The sequence below is a fragment of the Podarcis filfolensis genome (genome assembly GCF_964270895.1).
Source record: "Podarcis filfolensis genome assembly, chromosome: 8".
Taxonomy (NCBI): Eukaryota; Metazoa; Chordata; class Lepidosauria; order Squamata; family Lacertidae; genus Podarcis; species Podarcis filfolensis.
Window position 1 is genome coordinate 15,524,106 of NC_139611.1, and position 23,670 is coordinate 15,547,775.

Sequence of the window (23,670 nt, forward strand, 5' to 3'; positions counted from 1 at the left end):
ATAATCTGGTGCCAGGTATATTTGTCTCTTTTCCTTAATATTTTTTTCTTTTCCTTTTCCTGTACTTGGTTGCAGAACATTGGATATATTTCTCGCTGTGTTTACCCATCTTGCACAAGAATGGGGAAGACCCGGCTGGCGAAACAGAGCTGCTATTGCCTCATATGCCTCTGCTTTGTCCTCTCCCAGCCAACCACCAGAACAAATCACGCGCTTCTCTACATCTCTCCCCACCTTTTTAGCCTCCTGACTCTGCTTTCCACTACACGGCTCAGCTCAACTTTTTCTCTGAAAACCTTTTAAACTCAGCACTTGCCCTTCGACTGTGTCCCACCTGAACTTTTCATTTTCTAAGAGAGAGAGACAGAGAGAAAGCAGATTGAGGAGTGCACATGCTTACTTCCAACTATCAGTCGTGTTTCATGGAAGCTATTGACCAGTCTGATGGGAAAGGAAGAGATAAAGGTTGGAGTTCAAAAGAAAGATAAATAACTGCTGAACAAACAGAAGGGTGGTTTGGTGTGTGTTTTCCCCCCAAAACAGTGCAAACATACAAGAGACAGCTGTTGATCCCAGAACACAAAAGGACATAAAAAGGGGCATTGCAAGAATGAGGTAAGTTCTACCCAAGATATCTTTCTGAAAGGGATCTGGAACACTACTCGATGTAATTTTGACAGCAAAGTGGAATTGATCCTTGTAGGACTGCTGCAAAATTATGAGACAATCAGGACTTTGCAGTCTGCTCTGTGGCAAATTGAAGTATGGGTTGCATAGATTAAATTCACTCAGATTTCTTGGGCAAACCCTTAATCTGAGAATCCTGCAGAGCAGTGGTCTGTTTCTTGAAGTGAAGGGATAGACTGTACCTCTGCTGTAAGTAGCACACTAAAGGAAGATCCAATTTCGCAGCTCAGCATGCAGTTTGCAAAACGGAACTGGTAGTTCAAATCTCTTTTTGTTATCATTATAGTTCATCAGAACCCACTGATCAGATGTTTATTTAAGAAATAACTGACATACCTCCTTTTTTGTGAAGTATAAGCTTATTAATAGCTACCACTGGTCATGATAATTATGGTGTATGCATCTGAACACCAGATCCCAACAGTTGGGAGACTGTTGCTGTTGTGCTTAGGCCCTGCTTTGGGGGCTGATCCAGCAGTTAGGTTCTTTTAATATTCTTATTGCTCACCAAGTTGGGCCCTTCTGCTATTTTATTTTATTTTTAATCATAGTCACAAAACAACACAACAATGTTTCAACTGACAGAAGGGCAATATTTGGCAAAAACGATAGGTTTGATGGTAGTTGTAGTCCAACATGTTGGCTGCTCCTGGTGTAAACAGTTTTCCAAAGAAAATGCACGTGCATATCAGGAATGAGGAGCAAATCCATTTGGTTCACATTTTAATTGTTCTATAGATTTCACAGATCTGTAAGTCGGGGCACTGCATTTTGGGCAACCACCATGGGTGAGAGCTTAGCTCGGCTTCCATTTAAAGCAGCGCTGGTGCTCACCCCACTGCTAAAAGGCTGCCCAGGGGGCAGCAGGGAGGGTGAGTGGGGGGTTGTTGTTGCCACTGCAATAAAATACTGCATGGTCGTGTGCCCATGATGGGGCCCTGCAGCAGCACTATGCTGGGGAGCCCCTGAAGTCCGTTGCCAACTCTGCCTAAGTCTGGGTGCAAAAGGACGGTGTTAATAGGTCAGCCCACTTGGATGTGCATCTTGGGTTGAGTCAGCTTGGCCTCACCACCCTTTCTTCATTGTCTCCCCCGCAGACTTTGCCTCTTCCTCTTCGCCTTTTCCCATGGGGTGCTCAGTGACCTCGTCCAACTGGAGAAAATGTATGGAAGGATTGCATCCCCCGACTTCCCGAACATATACCCCAATGGCAAGGAGAGGACATGGAACATTACTGTGCCCCCTGGCTATGGTATCCGCCTCTACTTTACCCACTTCAATCTAGAGCTTTCCTACCAGTGCGAATATGACTATGTGAAGGTATGTGACATCATGTGAGCATGCTTTTAACGGGTAGTGTCAGGATTGCTGCCCAGGAAGCTCATTCAATTCAGACCCAAGCAACCAACCAAAGTGATATCCTTCACGCCTTGTTAATTTCCAAAGGACTCTTGTTTTCTCTGATCTCTTTGAATTCTTGCAAGGTTATTCCCCTCTTTGTGTGCAGAGGTCCCAGGTTCAATCCCAAGCAACATGTCCAGGCAGAATATACCTTGCCGTATGTCAGTGTAGATTATACTGTGCTTTGTGGTCCAATAATCTAACTCAACTTCTTCATGCAGCACGTATTTAAACTGTGGAACTCGCTCCCACAGGAAGCAGTAATGACCAACCTGGATGGCTTTAGAAGAGGATTGGGCAAATTCATGGAGGTGGTCATCAATGGCTACTAGCTGTGCTGTTTATGCTCTGCCTCCATGGTCAGTGGGAACAATGCTTCTGAATACAAGCTGCTGGAAACTACAGGAGAGTGCTCTCATGCTCAGGTCCTCCTTGGTTTCCCATAGGCATATGGTTGGCTACTGAGAACAGGATGCTGAACTAGATGGGCCATTGGTTTGATCCAGTAGGCTCTTCTTATGTTCTTATAGTATAAGGCAGCTTCCCATTTTCCTGGGATAACCAATGGCAGGTCCACTTAAGGGCAGGCAAAGCATCATTGCATTTATATATAGATATGTATCTCATTCATCTCCCTGCTTTCCAGTTGCGTTCAGGAGGGACAGTCTTGGCCACCCTGTGTGGACATCAGAGCACAGACACTGAGGAAGTCCCAGGGGACAGGACGTACCACTCCATCAACAACAACCTAGCTGTGACTTTCCGATCAGACTATTCCAACGAGAAAGAATTCACTGGATTTGAGGCCTTTTATGCTGCTGAAGGTGAGAGGTTGGAGGTGACGTTCCTCTTCCATGCAAGCAAGGCAGAACGGGCATGTCAATGGCAAGAGGTCATCATAGCTGAGTGGTAGAGCACATGCAGTGCATTTAGGAGGTCCCATGTTCAGTCCTCAGCACCTTCAGGAAGAACTAAAATTTTCTTCTTGAAACCCTGGAGTTTCACTGGCATCTTTAGGTAGGGCTGGAAGAGACACTCGTATGAAATCTCAGAGAGCTGCTGTGCATCAGCGTAGAAAATATTGAGCTAGACGGACCAATGGCATGACTCAGTATTCAGTACTCAGAACCAGCTTTGGGTGTTCGTATGTTTTTCTTTGCCCAGAAGAGGCCTGATTCTGCCATTACCCTATTTCCAAAGGGACCTGAGACACTTTTCTCATGTGGTCTAAGACAAAAAGATACATGCACCATGTTTTCCAGGGCTAATGCAGATCTAAACGTGCAAAAAATGTCCCAACTATGTTTTACAGAGTAGACCCATTGAAATTAAAGGCCATTAGCCATGTCAGCCCTTAGTGGGGCTGGCATTAGGTGCAACCCTCCGTCTTTCCACCCGTGGCACCATCTCAGCCCCTGCGTCACATATGTGTCCACGCCCGCTTCCAGAAATCCCTCACCAAAATAGTTGCAACTTGCTTTGGGAGAGCTATATCCAAGCCCGTTTCTCCTCCCTTTCCTCCAGACATTGATGAGTGTGAACAGCTCCCTGACAGCGAGCCACTTTGCGATCATCGTTGCCACAATTACCTGGGCGGCTTCTACTGCAGCTGTAAAATCGGCTACCGTCTACACAAAGACAAAAGGACCTGTACAGGTGAGTCTCTTGGGAGCTGGTGAGAGCTGCTTACAAGTGGGTTTTTAAAACAAACAAGCAAACAAAAACCTGTTTCCTTGACCAGTATATGTTGGAGCTGTGCTTTATTTAGGTATTTGCTGGTTGTTTACTTGTTTTGTTTAAACTTAAGGTGAGGAACTTTAGACCTGGGGGCTAAATGTGGCCCTCTTGGCTGTTCTGTCTGGCCTTTCAAACTCTCCCTACACCTCTCACTGGCCCTGCCTCGCACAGCAAGTACATTTGCCTGGCTAGGATGTATTGTTGGATTCTGATAATGCCTCTTGCTTGACTGGATGGACAGAGACTGGGGTGTGTGAATATGTGTATAAGCTGGCCTACTGTATTAAAGTCAAACATACAGTTGTTGCTCCACCCACTTTTGGCTCCAGCCCTGCCCACCAGGGACATGTGGCCCCTGGAGAGTTGCCTAGAAGGAAATGTGGCTCTCAGGCTGAAAAACGGTTTTCCACTCCAGTTTCAAAATTGTTATATGGTGCTCCCCAGCAGAGCTTCCAAGGCACTCCACAAAATTCAGATAAACTAACACAAATAAAATCTCAACATTTAGAAAGAAAATACATTAAACTACACTAAAAGCCACAGGTTGATTACCGGTTTCATTTTTGTTTTATAAATTAAGTTTCTAGGCCTTAAGACTGTAGGGATATTTGGAATACCTGAGGTCCAGAAAAAAAGCTTTGAATTGTGTCGGGAAACCAATCAGCAGCCAATAGGTTGCATCCAACGGCAGCCCTATGTTTTAAGTCTGCAGTATGCTAGGCGCAGTCTTTGATTTTTCTGCCACCCACTCAGGAAGGCTAATTATTCACCAGCTCTTTTTTCTCTTTCCTTTCTTCTCCCTCTCTCCTCCCTTCTTTATTTTCCAACATGAAATAAATAAATTCGCTTCTTCGCGGCTTAGGGAGAGATGGAGCTAGACGTGTCAACATTCCCTCCTGAACTGCCTGTAGCATCGTGTGCAATCATACAGAGCGCTATGCTTGATCCGTGACTAGCTTGTGTCTTCTTCCTCTTCCTCCTGCCTAGCACTGTCTCCTGCAGCAAATAAAATGGCTTTCTCTGTTTCTCCCAAGCTTTCTGCAAACCTTTCCTCTGCAGCCTCCGAAAGAACATAGAAAGTTGTAATCTATTGAGTCCAACCCATTGGTCCATAGTACGGCTTACACCAGGCTTTCTCAACCTCAGCCCTCCAGATGTTTTGAGACTACAGTTCCCATCATCCCTGACCACTGGCCCTGCTAGCTAGGGATCATGGGAGTTGTAGGCCAAAAACATCTGGAGGGCTGAGGTTGAGGAAGCCTGGCATACACTGACTGGCTGCTGTTCTCCACGGTCTCAGGCAGAGAGTCTCTCCCAAGCCTACCTGGCACTCTCTTCCAGGAGCTATGATTTAGAGGCAGACTGCCTCCAACAGTGGAGGTGGAATGTAGCCATCATGTTTAGTAGACATTGTTTGCCTAACTTTTAAAGTCCATAAGCACACTGGAATTTTTGACTGCCTAGGGCACCACTTTTCTCCCCCCTTCCCCTCCCCTGGATAAGTCACCCTACAAAGAGACAAGAAGTGTACAAGTACAACTTCATTTCCCCAAGAGATCTGGGTAAAAGTTGTATCCAGTAGAATTAATCTAAGCCTTGAAAAGCACAAGGAGCCATAAAAAGGAAGTGGGAAAGGGCGTCATTTTTCCAACTTTTGCTTTCGCATGCAGGTTGTCCCAAGTTCAACCTCTGGCATCTCCAGCTAAAACAGGGGTGCTGAACCTGTGGCCTTGTTGGGTTCAGCAGTTAGGGATGATGGGAGTTGTAGTCCAACAAAAGCTGGAGGGCATGAGATTCCCCTGTCCCTGTGTTAAAATGATCAGATTAAGGGAAACACTATTCTGATGTCCTGGCGGGTCCACTGCAAGCTGGAGTAAGATAATGCTAGACTGTGTGAACAAATAGTCTGATCTAAGGAAGCTTCTGAGCAGCAGTGACACTTTTAAAAACGTAAAATGTGTTCATTTTAAAACTTTGCTCCTTTTCACAAATTGGTCTTCAGGGCAACAGGCTGAGAATCATGTCTTTAAACAGAAACACACACACATAGAAAAATAGAATGTCAAGGAGTAGCCTTTTATATGCACCAGCTATCTATATCAGAAAGGTAATTTAAACATGGAACTTCTCCCTGCCTGCAATGAAATGGCAAAAGCCATGCACATCACCCACCCACTCCCACTTTGCTTCCACTCTTCAAACTCGCAGCAACTTCTCAGTTACTCACTAATGTAATTCACAGCCTACTGTTAATTTTGGACCTAATGATCCAGCCATCCAGCCATCACGAGTTCACCAGTTGAGGCAGGCTCCTTCCTCAGAGTTCAAGTCTCTCGTGGGCAGTATAGTGTTACTCTAATAAAAATATAGGCCTAAGTGTAATTGAACACTCTCCTGGCGCCCCTAAAGCCCAACTAAAGTTTACAGCCGAGGACAGCGTGAAAAATTGTCCCATTTCTCTTGTGCAAGCCATTTTTTCTTTTTAAAAAAACTGCTTTATAGATTTTTCTTGCCTGCAGATCTGTGAAATAAAAATACAGCCCATAATAAAGGCAGCTCCCTGTGGCCATATCCAAAGAGCTATAAAACACAGGAGAGCCAGTTCAAGCCGTTCCATTGTCGTGACCGCAAGAAGCTGTCTGTTCTCACTGTGTAACAGCCGGGGAGAGCTGGTCCCACTTTGTCCCATCAATTGTGACAAGGAGTGCTCTACAGAGCACGGCAGCATGAGCATCACAGGCACATATCGGGGAATGCTGTGACACCACTTGTGCCAATTGGGTAGCATATGTGATGTCCCTTCCTCATTAGTGCCGGTTCAAGAATGACTGTGATGGAACAGGCATGTATTGCACAATTGCTACAAACTATGATGGCTATGTTCTATCGCCACTGTCAGAGGTAGAATACCCTCTGAATACCAGATGGTGGGAATCCCAAGTGGTGAGAGCTGATGTTGCACTCAGGACCTGCTTGCAGGCTTCCTATTAGAGCATCTGGTTGGCCACTGTGAGAACCAGATGCTGGATGTGGTTCAGGCCTTCAGGGCTCTACTTATTATCAGTATTGTCTACACTGACGGACCAGTAGCTCTTTAAGGTCTGGCTGGAGAGATTTTCAACCCTACCTGAAGATGCTAGGCATTGAACCTGAGGCCCCCGGAAAGTTGCTCAGAACAGAATGCGGCCCTCAGGGTGAAAAAAAAGATTCCCAAACACTGCACTAAATCCTCTTGTGATGTTGGCAGGATATTTGAAAGTCACAGTAAAGAAAGAACTGCATGACTGTCGACTGTCAGAAAGTCAGAGACAAAACAGAAGCTAACACCAGCATTTAAAATGTGGTTGGGTAAAGCTTGTTGAAATGGCACAAGTTGCAGAATACATTCAGTTATGCAATAGAAGGAGGGGAATCTCAGAAAGTCTGAAGGACAATCGGGTCTTATTTACAAACACTATGATGAATAGATATGGATTAGATATCAACTGCTACAATTCACTGAAACTAATTTAAAGCAGTATTAATGAGTTGTTATGAAGGCCAGTGTTTGCACTTAAATATTTCAGTGCGTATCTGCATTGTGCCAAGTTGTTGGAAGAGCTAGGTACACCCCTGCCGACAAGAAAATAAAACTTTTTCTTTCCAAGGTTATATGTGGTCAAGGGGGAAAGAAGCAAAATAGAGGGAGTGGGGGAGAAGAGGCTTAGTACTTGAATGCCTTTCTGATTTTGAGTCATCTCGAGCTGCACCACTGCGAAGGCAGAAAATATTCCTGGCCTACATCTGTCAACCCCTTGCTCCATCCTCCTCCATAAATCAGCAAGGAAGTTGCTGCAGTTCAGATTCAGAACCTGCAGCTGCCTGGCCCTAGCCAAATACCAGGCGCTGTCAACAAGCAAGAGTTCCTTCAGGCACTCGGTAACCGATCAATCCTGCCTGCTGTGTCCAGCGGGAGATGCTATGACTCCGAGCATGCCAGCCAGAGTTACAGCTGGATTTTGCAGAGCAAGGATGATTTCCACTCCTACACACGCCTGGCGACCAAGAGAGCCGCTGAGGGGTGGGTTGTATTTTTGAAAGCATCGGGAAGGAAACAGGGAGGGCAGCTGCCATCAGAATTGCACATGTAAACCAGAGTTGGGGAACCTTTGGCCTTCCAAATGTGGCTGGACTCCAACTCTCATCAACACCCCCCGCCCACCCGCCAGCATGGCCAATGGATCAGAGATGATGCAAGTTGTAGTCAGACCAAAGATTCCCCACCCCTGATGTAAAGAGAAGGCTTTAGGAACTGCATTAAAGAGTAAGATCACTCGTCTATCTCAGTGCTGTCTACACTGAATGGCAATGGCACTGTGGAGTTTCAGACAGGGGGTCTCTCTCTACCTGGAGATGCCAGGGATTTGAACCTGGGGCCTTCTGCAGCCAGAGCAGGTGCTCTGCTACCGAGCTACAGTCCTTCCCCTTTAAACAAGTAGAAGGCCGATTCAAAGATGACAGCCACGTAGGTAGCAGGGTTTGCAGCTATCAGTACTGGTAGCTGGTGCCCAGCTGGAAAAGGTGTACCGGGGTCAATTAAATTGGTCAAGGCATTAAAGCACCTTCCATGCATGGAGATGCTAAAAGCATATGGAGCATTTTAGTTCAGAGAAACTTTGAGCAAAGCTGGATAGACAAGGTCCACCATTGTTTGAGCTGATGGTGTAGCTCACAACTCCCACCTGGCAGTCGTGCTCCAAGCCAGTTGGAAGGCACCAGTTTGGCGGAGGCTACTGTGTTTTTAGAATTATGAAACTTTTTTCCTCCCCTCCCATTTTCAGATTTGAATTGGGGTGCGCTCAAGCAACTGATGGGCAATAAACTGGGGGTAGGGAAAGTGACATCCTTCACACAACTTATGGAACTTGCCACCAAAAGATGTTGCAGAAATGGCCATTGATTAAATTGATTTTTTTAAAAGGTTTAGGTAAGAACTAATTGAAACCCCATTGAGATGCAGTATATTCTTACCCTGTGCGAGGGCCAAATGGAGGAGTACTGCTTGATATGCCACACAGCACAGCTATCTCAGCAAACACTTAGTTATCTTATTGCTACTGACTGTTTGGCATTGGGGGTTTTATGTATTCGTTGTAGGTTTTGTTGGGGGGGTAGGAAAATAGGGAGAGACTAAATTTTAATTAGGGAGAGGGTCCCCAGCTCAGTGATAAAAGGTTCTGCTTTCTATGCAGGAGGTCCCAAATTCAATCTGCAGCATTGGCAATTAAAAAGATCAGCAAATAGACGATGGGAAAGACTTTTCTGCCTAAGACCCTGGAGAATCACTGCCAGTCAGAGTTGACAATACTGAGCGAGATTATCTAGTCACCATTATTAAAGAATTTATGAATAATCATTTACATGCATCTCAAGGTGATTTCCAAACATACCATAAAAACAGATGAAATTGTTTGAAAAGCAGTACAAGAACTAAATTTCAGAAATTCATCAGACCTGCTATGATACCGAGGCCTAGCCAAATTCTTCAGAATTGAATTAACAAGTCATAGCTTTCTCCCCTTTTCCTTACATCGGACAACTATTTGCTTATTGTGGGGTCTTCAGATGTTGTTAGACTACAGCTCTCATTAAACCCAGTCAGCATGGCCAATACTTAGGGATTTATTATTATTTACTGCCTTTCATCATAAAATAGCAAGGCGGCTTACCAAATGAAATCAAAACAATGTAACAATCAGATATTTTTTAAAAAGGAATGCCAAATATCCAGGAACTCCCCAAAGAACTAGCACTAAAAATCAGTGCTTGGGCATCCCATCAAGAGTAAGGGACAATGAGAGTCGTAGTCTGATAAAATCTGGTGGGCATTAGATTCCTTGTGTTCAAAACACATTCGGAATCCTTGAATACATTTGTACAAATGCATTTGAACTGATGGAAGACACCATGAGGGATCTGCAGGCAACAGAAAAGCAGGGTAAAAATGGCCTCATTAACATAACAAACTGCTCTTTTGACAAATAACTTTATAAATTTACTGGCTTTCCTGAGAAGAATTTGGGATTTATTTATTTTCTCTCTCTCCACTTTTCAGCCAATTGCGTAGATAAGGTGCTGACTGCAAGATCTGGAGAGATTTCCAGTCCACGTTATCCCAACTCATATCCCAAACTCTCCCAGTGCAATTATGGGATCCAGGTGGAAGATGGATACATGGTCGTTTTGGAATTTGTGGAAAGCTTTGATGTAGAGACCCACCCAGAAGTGGAATGCCCCTATGACATCCTTAAGGTCAGTTGGACCTGCTCACCAGGTCTTCTACTACTAAAGAAACTTGTTTTCTGTACAGTCGGCACCAGTTAAGTTGTATCCAATGCTAGTAGTCCTATTCAGAACAGGCCCAATGAAATTATCGTAATAGGCATGGCTAATTTAGGCCCAGTCAGTTTCAATGGGTCTACTCTGAGTAGGACTTGGTTGGATACAATCCTACACCAATGAGCTGAGGACACTGCAATGCCCCAATGCATGGCAGCAAATTGCAGTTACTTCTGGGGGCACCTAACTGGAATGCTTGAGCTGTTATCAGTTTTCACATCCGTCTCCCATTACAAAGAATTCAGATACTCTTAGATCCACACTAATGTACTGAGAATGTTGAAGTTGGTTGCATGTATTTACGGACCAGGTAGCTACAAAATTGACTTGGGGCAGATGGCTAAACTGGTGCATCCAGCCCAATTATCTACTCTAGCTGGTAGTGGCTCTCCAGGGTAGCAGCCCCCAGGCATTCCCCTCTTGGAAGCCCAAGTTATGTCTACCATAAAGTATATATCCTGGACCCCCTAAGCCAGTCTGCTGCCCCCTCGCAGTAGGGGTGAGGATACTGTCCCACTGCCAGTGTTTCAATATTTGGGTGCCAAACCGGGAAGCTTCTGTATTTGGAACCAATAGCCCTCATCCCGGGAGTTGCTGAGGAAACTTTAACAAGCAAAAAGAAAAAAACACAATAAAATCAGTGCAGGTTTGAAGGGCTCAGTCTGCCATCTTGTTTCAAAACAGGCATCCAATTTTATGCAAGGTAAAACCCTGCTCATTAATCTCAGGAACCATCATTCAAAACTTGGTTACAGTATCTTAAGAGGTGCCCAAATGCATAGCGAAGAAGCCATTTTCCAAAATAAACAGTAGATGGAAACGGGGGGAGGGGGGATACTGTCCTTTGCCTCAAGCAGCAAAGTGCTACTGGTCACCCCTGGTTACCTCACAACAGCTGTTGGCCTCTTGAGGCAAGCAACTTAAGAGCCGAACAGCTGATACTCGATCAGCCCGTGATGGAAGAAAGGTTGGGATGTTTCCCTTCACTGTTTCAGATCAAAACACCCAAGCAAGAATTTGGCCCGTTCTGTGGGGACACCCTCCCTATGAAAATTGAAACCCGTAGCAACACCGTCAACATCCAGTTCACCACAGACCTCTCTGGAGATCACACAGGATGGAAAATCAGATATACCACAACAGGTGAGATTATCGCTTTTAACCAAAGAGCAGACAGCAGTGAAGTTCTGCTGGGTACACATATCATTTCCTGGCTCCTAGGGAGCCCTGGGAATGGTAGCTCTGTGAGGGGGCCGAGTTATGGTCCTCCAGCTCTGGGGCACAAGGATGCCAAGCTGCAGGAAGCCACAGGATCCTGAGGAAGCTGCTTCTTATTAGCCATTGGTCAACTGGCTCAGTACTGTCTACCATTGTGACAGGTAAGCCATAAGGTAGGGATACCAGCAGTAAGTGCCAATGACAGGCAGAGCCACCTGCTGACTAGCTGTACGTAAGGAGGAAGGCAGGTGTGAGCTGACTGAGAGCAGACCCAGGCTGTTGAGGCTGGGACCCAATTCCCCGAATAGATCAGCTTCCACCATCTACTACTCTATCTGTTATCAGCCCTCCAGGCTCTCAGGCAGGAGATTTCTTTCCCCATCATGGATGTTTTAAGAAATAACGCCAGCTGGAGACTTGTCCCATGTCTGCGCCTTCTAAGGATGCTCATTTTCCTCCCCAGTTCTTTAACTATCAACTGGTAAAGGACCTAAAGAAGTTGTCCTATATCCAGTGCTATTTTTCTAGAAAAGAGGTGCTGGAACTCACCAGCAATGCCTTCCTTGTTCTCTTAAAATGGCAATGGCACCCACCTGAGAGTTGCCAGAACCCACCTGTGCCAGAACTGAGTTCCCTCATGTTCTGGCTGAAAACCCCCCTGCTTATACCCAAAGTTTATCAAGATTTGTAATGGCTACGTTGGGTGGCAATAGTTCTCCAGGGCATGCCCAGGAATGAACCTGGAACCTTCTGAATACAAAGCACGTGTTACATAACTGAGCTAGGTCGTTCCCTACACAGGCTAAAGTCCATCTAGCTCACTGTTGTCTAATCTGAGTAGTGGGCAAGCTCCAGCAGGGCGCTTATTATTTATATATGCTCCTGCATTTTTTGAATTACAGCTCCCATCATCTCTGTCCATTGAGTCGTGCTGGTGTGGTTGATGGAGCCCAACAACAGCTCAAGGGCCACAGGGGAGCCGCAATCCAGAGCTAGATGGACTAATGCTCTTCTAAGGCACCTTCCTATTCACAACACAAGCAACTGCAGAAGGAACAAATTAGCCATCATTTCAACTGTGGGGTTAAGCAGGATGTAGTGTGAGAGCGCCACCTCCCCCACATATTAGTATGGACGCAAGATTTGAATCTGCTTTGACAGGAAATGGCAATGAGGTGGTTTTTTTTGTTGTTGTTCAACTTTCTGCAGCATTGCCATGCCCCAACCCTGAAGCGCCACCCAATGGCCACATCTATCCAGTGCAAGAAAAATATATTATGAAAGAGTCCTACAATCTCTCCTGCGATATCGGCTACGTACTCTTGGAAGTAGGTAAAACCATCCCTTGCGGTGCACATGTGAGCATATGGGTATACTATTTAACTGAGGAACCAAAACAGTTTTATGTATTCACAGTTAATATGACTTTCCAAGTGCCATGGCCAAAACAACTTGAGGGAACGCCAGCCTTGGGAGAGAGAGGAGACTACTTAGTGGGCAACTGGGGGTGGAAAATCAGGGGGTATGGAATGGAGTATCCTGGAAGAGAGCATGGCTGGCTAGATAGCATATCTGCACCTAAGACTGAGGCATAAAGGCTTGAACTGGCCTCACGTTATCAGGCAAGGTTCAAGTTTCTTGCACTAATTTGCAAGGCCCTTAGCAACTTAGATCCAGGATACCTCAAGGGCTGCCTGATCTCTTATATCCCTCCTGGATCACAGATATTTTGGGTAAATCGCTGCTAGCTGGTCTCCCTGTGGCTCCAGGGCCGTAGCTAGAGGGCGGCAAGGTGGGGTCCCGCCAGGGGCACAGGTGAGGGGGGCACAAAATCAGCTAAAAATGTGTCTATAAATAAAAATATTGATTACTGCCTCATAAGAAAAGGTTTTAAATAGAGGGCGAGTTGAAGGGGGGGTTGGAGAAGTGAAAAAAGAGCTAATTTGTCAGTGGCTAGGGGGCACAATCTGGACAGTTCTGCCAGTGGCGCAAGATCCCCTAGCTATGGCTCTGCATGGCTTAGAGGTAACTATCGGAAGTCATACATTTAGTATTGTGGGTCCAAACCTATGCAATTCCCACTGTGGCTGATTTTAGACAGGCTCTCCCCTGCTGAACATAAGACACTTGACAAACCCCCTCTAAGTTTTTGTCATATTGATCCAACCAAAGCATATTTAGACTAGACCCATTGCTTCTATTCAGTGTTTTCGGGGGATATACAGGGGTATGCATACCCCTAAACATTTTGTGAATCTAAGTTTGGCCTCATTGAGGGGCAGTATTTCAATAGGAATAGGAAAATGAGAGTACCCCTAAACATTTTTGGGGGGACCACTGGTTCTAATAGGTCTACTCTGCATTAGGGATGGGCAAATATTTTGTTTCTTGTTTTTTCAGTCTTAAGTTCCATTTTCCTCACTACCATATCAGTGTGTGGTTAATTTAAAGGCCATTGGAATATTCATCAGCATTTAATTGTGAATTTCCCAATACATATTTTTTTATATGCAATTAAACCTAATGTGCATTTTGCAAAGCTATTTTCCTTATGCAATGTGTTCTTTGCATTATTTTTAGTAATTTATTTAGAAGCACACATTACATTAGTCTATGCATTTTACTTGGCTGGAGAACTACATTCCATAATTCAGAGAAGTGCAGATTTTAAAGGAGAGCCATGTTTCAGTTCACATATTATTTCAGAAAGTGCGAATCAAGTAAGTCTGCCATTAAATGAAAAGTGAATCAAAATTCTCTCTGAACCCTATCTTGGACATAACTAACACTGAATATCACCCATTATTGAAAACTAACGGCAAACACGTTCTCGCAGGCTGAACTAGACATATTTCCCCACCGGGGAAAATCCATTTGGGCTGTCAAAGCTATGATTGTTTTCAAGAAAATAAATAGGATTTCTGTTTTCCTCTTTCCCTCCCACAGAATGAGATGATTGTGGAATCTTTCATGGCGATATGTCAAAAGGACGGCTCCTGGAACAAGCCAATGGCTCAGTGCATCAGTAAGTCAATGCGAAGGAGTGGGTGGAGGGAGGTCTTTGGATTTGTAATATTCAGATGGATTACTGGTTTAATTATTTCTTGTGGGAATCCATATTGTGTTTGACAGAATGAAGCAGTCTTGCACACAAAAAAAGCGTAGGAGGCAAAGCATGCTTGAATCAGAGCATAATAAAATTTGTTTTAATTGGAATATTCTCAGTGGGAGTACAGATCAACAGGCACCCAAAATTCAGCTGCAGAGTTGCTATCAGGGTTTTAAAAGTTTCCATCATTTTCTTCTGGCAGGGCTCCTATGCTTTTAATGGAAAAACCTGGATTTTTCCACTTGTTTTTCTTCGATTTTAATATCCAAAAGCCACCTTGGAGATGGGAAAAAGTAGGAAGCTGTAAACTTAGTTATTTTATTGACAATATTTATAGGCTGCGCAGGAACAAGAGTTCTCATTGCAGCTCCAAAATGTTTTATATTTTAAATACTTTACGTAGGCTTGCCATGTCAGGAAAATTCCTGACAAGTCCTTTTTTGGGGTGTAAAAATGGCATCGGGGGCAATTTTGTCGAATCAGCAACATGATGGAAAAAGCAGCAGAAACAGCTCAAAAAGTTTAAAATCACTATTTTTGGGTTAGGTTTCCAAAAAAAAAAAGCCTCAAATTTGTGGGTGGCAGGAATTTTACTTTTTGAAATATGGCAACTCTATTTTGTGGACTGCAGCCTTCACAATGAATAAATCCAAAGCTTTGGGGTCTTTATAATATATCTGCTGATTCTCCTTTGAATTTGGATTCTACTGGTTCAGTTGTTCTGTAAGGACAGGGCTCTGGGGTAGATATCAAGGGCACAATTCAGCAAAATGAGGAGTGAACAGAGGTCTCTTGAATTGCCATCCAGAGCATGATCAACAAGGAGAATAGAGGCAAACAGGCCCCACCACCAGCACCTGGGTCAACATGGGCACACTAAGAACCACCAAGGCTGACACTGATTGCCATATATTTCCCCCAAAAAAATGTTTTATAGTTGGGGCAGCTCACTGGGCATGTGTATGGATGAGTATAGATTGTTTTTATTACTTTAAAATACGTTTTAGCCCTCCCATCAACAAAATGGTTGTTTATTCAAAAGTCGAATGTGATTAGCATGAGAGCAGCAGAAGCCAGCTCCTCCATTTTATTCCTGTAGCCATGATGGTGCTCACTGGAGCATGTTTAAACTACACATGCTCAGTGTTTCATTAGGTTTGGAAAACTTTTTTAAAAAATCAAACTCATAATCAGAAATGTAGTTCTTGTTGCAAAGCATGAAATGGCAGTGAAGGGGAGAAATGTTAAGTGTGTGCTTCACGACATGGCCCTTCAACAAAGAGTCTTGTAAGATCATTGGGCAGTAAGCAATGAAGGAGTTCCATTCGTTAGCGGTTAACAGAACTATATAGGGACGCGGGTGGCGCTGTGGGTTAAACCACAGAGCCTAGGACTTGCTGATCAGAAGGTCGGTTGGAATCCCCGCGATGGGGTGAGCTCCCGTTGCTTGGTCCCTGCTCCTGCCAACCTAGCAGTTCAAAAGTACGTCAAAGTGCAAGTAGATAAATAGGTACCGCTCTGGCAGGAAGGCAAACGGCGTTTCCGTGCGCTGCTCTGGTTTGCCAGAAGCAGCTTAGTCATGCTGGCCACATGACCTGGAAGCTGTACGCCAGCTCCCTCGGCTGAAAAAGCGAGATGAGCGCCGCAACCCCAGAGTCGGCCACGACTGGACCTAATGATCAGAGGTCCCTTTACCTTTAACAGAACTATGATGTTAGGTAACTTTAGATGATGGACTCTAGGGGTAGTATCTGTACCATTTTCTTCAGCAGACTTTTAATCTATTTAACTTGGATGTGCAGCCTACAGTGATGTAGCTCACACTGCAGAGAACAGTCTGCAATGGTAAAGGATGTGCTTGCGATAATACAATGGTCCCACAAGCGATGCTTGCTCCCACACGCTGACCCCCTACTTTCCCCAGGTCTACTTTTAAATTCAAAGGCTGACCCGATAACGTGGTAAGCCCATCTGTGAACCCACCGCAAGTGTAGGGAGTGAATGCCCATATAAAATGTGTGTGCGAAATTGCATTTTCACTAGCACCAGTTCATACTGTACTGGCAAGATACAGGTTGAGTTAAGAACATAGGAAGCCACTCAATAGTACTTCTGTTTATCCATGTAGCTGAAGATTCAAGCAAGGATATTTTTTGTCAACTCCTATCTGATTCTTTGCACTAGGACAGCTTGTCTCAATATAGCATCCTCCAGAGGTTCTGAACTACAATTCCCATCAGCCCTGAGGCGCACAATATGGGAGCTGTAGTCCAAAACATCCATAAGGTAGCTAAGATGCAGAAGGTTGTTCCAGATACCAGGGACTGAATATAGCACTTTCTACATACAAAACAGGTAACCTGTTACTGAAAGCTTTGGTTCTTTTCCAGTCTAGCTAGTCCTAGGTTTCCCTCACCCAGTCTTACAAAGCATTTTAAAACTGTTGTTGCTCCATTCTTTTCAGTTGTTGACTGTGGTCCAGCCGAGGACACAGCAAACGGTGCACTTGTGTATGTCACAGGGCCTGATAGAACTACATACCAGACTGAGATCAAATACAAATGCAAGAGCCCCTACTATGCTCTGAAAGCCGGACGTTCTGGTAAGAGAAATGAGTTTAAGGGAGCATGGGCTTGATACACACATCTTTAAATGTAAACCCCATTGTCACAAATGGGACAATCGCACTAGGACCTACTTTGCAGTATTCTTGTTTAGCCAGCCATGACCTCTCTCAGGATACTCCGTTCTATCTCCCCCTGCAGTCAGCCAGCATTCCATGGCCACTGAGCCTTCTTCGTTGGGCTGTTTTACAGTGCTTCTCCATTTAGAGGTTTCTCCCCGGCTTCCAAAATGTTCTGCCTACTTCTCCAAACGTTTAGTCCTAACAAGCCTGCAGCTACCTCCTTTCTTGGGCTTGTATGGTGTCATTTTGGCTACCAGTGAATCAACACTTGAGGGCAGAGTTCTCTATTGGCCTTTTATGACATCGCATCAGTTCATAGTCATGCCTCTTGACTGAAAAGCAAAGGGCCATAAATGTATCTGTAATGGGCTCAACAGTGGTTGACATTTGCATGCATATCCTCCACCCAGCAAGTGGTTGTGCTGCTGTGATGTCACAGCATGTTCACACACATAATCCAGAGTCACTGCAGCATACCCGAGTATTCCTCAACCAAGCAACTCATGATTATCCAGCCGAGACACCTCACGGGGTTTAGGGAAGATAAAAATGCAAAACTGGTAGGAAATAGATTTACATACTTAGGAACAGCAAAAAGTCTGAAAGAGCTGGATTTTTCAGCGATTTGAAGAAGCCAGCTGTATATTGGGGGCACATTTAACAATATTTATATACCTCTTGATTGTAGTAAAACCTCCAAGCAGTTTTATTGTAGAGTGCTTTGCTCTGTGCAGACATCTAAACTGCTTCACTTTTTAATGTAGGCAGGTACCTGTGCACCCCTGATGGCTACTGGAGAGATTCCATGGGAAACAAAGCACCTCCTATATGTGAGCCAGGTAATGTATGAAACCACAGGTTCCCCACTCCTGCCATACATAGCCAGGTGACACTTCACAAGATAAATGGCCTGGAAACATCTTGTTTTCTCCCCCTCTCCAAATTCACTTCAGAAGTTGAAACATTTTTGACTGATGTTGAATGTATGAAGTACTGTATCCCAGTTTGTCACCCTCACTCCCACCTCAGTTTTGACCAGGAATGGAGAACCTGTGGTTCTCTTCAGCCCCATCCACCATAGCCAACAGCCAGGGACAGTAGAAGTTACAGCAGCTAGAGGACCTCAGGTTCCCCATTCCCGACTTTTGTCTTCACAGACTTTAAAATGGTGCAAAGCAGCCTTTATACCTTATCCTACCCACCAGCCCCCTTTCTCTTAACTCATCCAGAACTAGAGGTCCAACATCTGGAGGGCTGCATCTTCCCCATTCCTGACCAAAGACAATGAGAGAAAGAGAAAGTTACAGCCATTGAGTTAGAGGGAGATGTTGCAGGCCATCTAGCCCAACTTCTGCTCACTGCAGAAAATCAAAAGGTATAGCATCTTTAACAGATGGCTGCCTGGCCTCTATATGAAAGACTTCCAGCAAGGGAGAACCCACACTCCTCCAGGGAATTTGTTCCATTTTTAAATTGCTTCCACCATCAAGAGCAGTTGCTTAATGTTCACTTAAACTCTACCCTCCAGTATAACATAAAACCATTAGATCTAGCCTTGCCCCCTAGGGTAACCAAGAACAAATCCCCTCTTCTATACAACCCTCCAAGGTATCTGAAGAAAGCTATCATGTTCCACTCAGGTGGAATCTAGACCATATAAAAAACACGGAAAATGCTTTTTAAAAAAAGTTTTGAAAAATATATTGAATTTGCCATAGCTCGCCATCACCATCTAGTGTCACATTTGTATAATGCACTTTACAACACACTTAAAACATTATATTTGCAGCTGTATAGCTGCCTCCATAGCCTTCTGTTGTTCAGGCTAAAAAGTATCCAGTTACCAAACAGTTCTAGGTAATACAATTTTTTCCCTGCAAAAAGGAAGGGAGAATGCCCTATCTTAAATTGTTTGTGTGCCACCTTTCATTTCAAAGCAATGGCAAAGAGATCTACAACAAAATGAGTAGCATATATCAAAAACATAATGAAAAAGTCTTCACCAAAACTGCAGTAAAACCCCCATTGCAATCAGTTAAAGTAAGTAGCCAAAAACGCCAGGAACTGGCATTAACACCATAAGGATGTTACTACCAACAGGAACACACAAAAATCAGTATCTCCCTTATCTCCAAGAGATTATTCTACAAAGTAGATGCCACAATGGAATTAGCCATTTATTCTCCATACTACAGTGGTACCTCTGTTTAGGAACACTTCTGGTTATGAACGCTTCAGGTTATGAGCTTTGCTAACCTGGAAGTAGCTGCTCCTGGTTTCGAACTTTGCCCCAGGATGCAAACGGAAATCACGCACAACAGCGGGAGGCCCCATTAGTGAAAGTGCACCTCATGATAAGAAGTTTCAGCTTAAGAACGGACCTCCGGAACGAATTAAGTTTGTAACCAGAGGTACCACTGTACTGTAAAATTGACAGCCTGAGGCTGGGTTTTTTTGTTTTCAGGCATACTGCATCTTTCAAATGAGATCAACCTTCCACAACTTGCTGCCCTCCAGATGTTTTGACTACAGCTCCCATCAGCCCCAATCTGGACAAGGGTCAGGGATTGTGGGAGTTGTAAATTCAAAATGGAAACATGGGATTACCATGAAGTGTTCTTCTGGTCAGCAGGGAGAGCAGAACATGCATGATTAAAACCTCTTCTAAAAGACAGAGTCAACAACACAAAAGAGTGTTTATTGAGGCCCTCAGGAAAAGGGAACCTATTCCCCAGTCCCATCTTGGCTATAGCTTTGAGGAGAAAACCTCCATACACTAACTAGAACAAACACAAATTAAAAGCAGAACAGAAACAAAAATGAAAGTCAAAAGGGCCACAGAGGAAAAATGCCAGGACTCTAAATAAAGAGGAACTGTGTAAATTTGAGCATATAAGGCAATTTGCATAACATCTACACACCAGGTTTAGCTCATTTCTATATATTCCAGACGACTGACTTCTTTGCCTACAGAGGTTCCGAGATTCAAGCCCCAACATATCCAAGTAGATATGAGAAACCTCCTGACAGAAACCCTGGACTCACTATCAGACAATGAAAGTCTATACTAGACACCAGATGTAGGGAAACTGTTTTAGGCTAATGACCATGTAGCCTTTGGGTGAGTGCACTCTCATTTTGACCCCTGGCCTTGATACTCCTCATCCCTGCTCCAGGCAATATTGAGTTAAATGAACCAAACGTCCAGCTGCGCACCAGGCATGCATATTATTCCTATGAAAATACCCCCAACCCACACATGATGCAACCCTCCCACAATTGTGTTGAACACAGGTGGGGTACTCCAACTCAGAAGCTCCCAGCATAGGGTAAACTACCCTGTTAAGAAATTGGCCTGACATGCCAGCTTTTTCTGGGCAGAGAATTTGAAAAGGACAGAGCACAGGCTGTCCCTCACCCACCCAAGCCACTCCCCTCTTTGGATCAGGCTACCATTCTACAGCTGTTCTCACTTAAAATTCAGGACTTCTTTCAGAAACATTCATTTTGAACTATAAGCAATATTCATGACAGTTAAAAGTCTTGCTTCTCTAATGGAACCCTAAAATTATTCGTTCTCTCTCTCTCTCCACGCCCCCCCCCTCAAGTTTGTGGAATCCAAACTTCAAATACTCTGAAGCGCATTTTTGGTGGAAAGAAGGCACTGCCTGGCCAGTTCCCTTGGCAAGTTCTGATCACTAATGGACAAGGAGCAACTGGAGGTGGAGCTCTTTTGTACGATAACTGGATCTTAACAGCTGCCCACGTCCTCCCAGAAGCAGACGCTTCGTCCTTGACACTGAAATTGGGGCTTCTAAGAAAGCGAAGCACTCACTACCACCAGGCCTGGGCAGAATCTGTTTTTGTGCATGAAGGGTTTACCAACGATGGCATCAATTTTAACAATGATATTGCTTTGATCAAACTGAAGAACAAAGTCCCCATTAATGCAAACATCACTCCCATTTGCTTGCCAGGACAAAGCAGCAGGTTCCACATAAACACAACCAACACTGGTGTAGTAGCTGGGTGGGGGAGAACAGAGAAAAGGATGCAGTCACACAGCCTGATGTACACTGAGCTAGATGTGGTTGATCCAAAGAAGTGTAAAGCTGCTTATGCAAACCAGACTTTGGAGGGGAAGCAACTAGTGTTGACAGAAAACATGTTCTGTGCTGGATATGAACAAGGAGGAAGAGATTCCTGTAGCGGCGATAGTGGCGGGTCACTGGTGTTTTTTGATGCCGAAACAAAGAGGTGGTTTGCAGGCGGCATTGTGTCCTGGGGTCCTCCAGAGTGTGGTTCTGCAGAGCTGTATGGTGTATACACTAAAGTGATCAACTACATTTCCTGGATTGAAGACATCATTTCCCAAAATTCTTGATTATTATTTTTTACCATTTCATTTGTATCACATTACCAAGAAAAGAAAAGCTTTACACAGAATTACAATTACGCAAGAAATAAAAATATATAGTACATTAACTGGGACTTCAATTTTAGGTAAATATGCCAAAGATCAAGCAGTAAATGCTTCTAGGTTATTCAATGTACAGCAGAACCCTGTGCATGTTTACTCAAAATCATATGCTACTGAGGGAATTCAGTGTTGTGAGCTACCGAAGCAGGGAAGGCAGCATGTTTTCAAAGAAAATGAAGCACACTCCATGTAAAATTAGGTATCATTTCACATGCCTCTCGTGTGCTTGTTCTACTTTTGGGGAATAGGGGGGAGCTGTTTCCCCCCCCCAACAGCTGGACCTTTAAAGTTGTTTTTTCCCCCTACTCCCCTGGAGCAAGTGCCATACAACAGTTTCATAAGTTCAATGCAACATGTTTCTTCTTCCAAATTTAAATGTTAATAAAAACAAAAACAAATGTGTGCACTCTATTGCTCTCCTCAGCAGAGGTACATCAGGATTTCTGTTCCTTCTGGGGGTACACGAGTGGGTCTTAATGACCATCTGAAAAGTTTCCTATTAATGATCCTCAACAAAGAGTTATAAGAGATGTAATATGTTGATCATCACAACCAGATGGTTCATAGAGGTGGTAAAATAATCCAGTCCCTAAAGTCACTTAGTATCTCTTAGTGACATGCTTCAAGATTCTAAGCTGTTGCATTTTTACCACTTCCATTGCCACCGACAATATTACCTTCTACAAATTCCTCCACTCACTGTCCAAACTGCAGGCATTGGTCCTAATGGTATTAAACTTCCTTCCGGAACAGATTAAAGAGCCCAATCTTAACTAGCTGGTGATTAAGTTCAAGGGCTTCATTTTCTGTTTTGTCAATCTACATCTAGTAGCTCCCCAAAATTATGCAAACTCTGACAAAGCTGTAGTACCCATGGAACTCCCCTGTGCCCTACTACTGAGAAAAGATTTCAGAAACTATTCTGTTCTTATAGGCAGGGTGCACTGACAGCCAAAACAGATACATACAGCTCAGAGGAATAGGACAAGACCCCCAGAGGTGCTGTTTAATCAGCTGCAACATTACATTTGCAACTGCTGAGACCAAAGCACTCCAAGACTCAATTCACACCCACACAAATTTGGACTGCAAGAGGAAATTGTCAACACTACATCTATTTGAGTAGCATCGCCTCAGTAATTAAGAGATGCTCAGTAGGTAACCGAAACACACAAACACATTTGCTCACATAGGGCCTTTGTTAAATTACTATGCTGTTTATTACTAAATGAAGCTCATTAGCAAGATAATCCTTCTAGCGGTGTTAAACTGACTGTGCTCCTTATTTGACACTTTAAATCACATTAGCATAATAGATGCAAGTCTATTGAAAGTTAAAGCAAAACAAGACTCGACACTCAAGTTATGAGAATACCTTTTATTAACTTGCTTTAACACACTGGTGGAAATAAAAATTAAAGATATGAATAATGTTTGAAAACATTTCTTAATACACTTAGGTATCTGAGGGAGGGGAGAGAAGAACCCTTAGTGATCTACTGGGATTAAAATATCACAGCATGTGTTCCCCCTTGGCCCTAAACTTTTTTTAAAAAAGACAAGTTAAAAATAATTTAAACCATGCCAGCGATGTATTAAACTTACCCTTATGATCCTTCCCGAGATGACAGTTTAGCCTTTGGCGGTCCGAGAATACCATATTAAGTGTTACTCAGCAGCAGTAGCTGGTATTAGTGCAAGTGCTAAAATGCAAAATTCAGATGGTACAGAGTTTGGCAATGGATGTGACTTAGGTGCAGAAAAGGTTAAGCAATTTATTCAAGAATATCTGTTTTCTGGAATAGTCAGATTTGTTTTACAATGAGAGGCAGGTGCTGGAGTATGTGTGGATTTTAGCATTAAACAGCAATGCCAGTATGAACACCCAACAACACGTTTTAAGTGTCCATATCAGTCTTTTAAAAAGAAAGAATATAAACTGCAGATTGAAGGGAAAATGGAAGCTAACTTTTC

At 43.9% G+C, this 23,670-nt stretch overlaps 2 protein-coding genes across 16 annotated transcripts in view; one reads left to right on the forward strand and one right to left on the reverse strand.

Annotated features, from left to right (window-relative positions):
• TARDBP (TAR DNA binding protein) overlaps positions 1–23,670 on the reverse strand; it is a 38,206-nt gene that overhangs the window by 4,241 nt on the left and 10,295 nt on the right. For 4 of the 15 annotated variants that reach the window (XR_014551637.1, XR_014551639.1, XR_014551640.1 and 1 more), the window contains one exon: positions 23,302–23,399. The exons of 7 other annotated variants lie outside the window; for them this stretch is intronic. The gene's annotated coding sequence lies outside the window, so the exon portion shown is untranslated. Of the gene's footprint in view, positions 1–234; positions 351–400; positions 442–23,059; positions 23,400–23,670 lie in introns of those variants that run through there. 4 more of the 15 variants (XR_014551641.1, XR_014551642.1, XR_014551635.1 and 1 more) reach the window with 4 other exon arrangements.
• Positions 350–21,701, forward strand: MASP2 (MBL associated serine protease 2). Its single transcript, XM_083628684.1, has 11 exons — positions 350–615; positions 1,785–2,007; positions 2,735–2,912; positions 3,613–3,744; positions 9,920–10,116; positions 11,199–11,346; positions 12,631–12,749; positions 14,368–14,446; positions 16,995–17,132; positions 17,981–18,055; positions 20,825–21,701. The coding sequence occupies exons 1-11, from the start codon at positions 611–613 to the stop codon at positions 21,598–21,600; spliced, it is 2,070 nt and encodes a 689-aa protein (XP_083484810.1). The 5' UTR covers positions 350–610; the 3' UTR covers positions 21,601–21,701.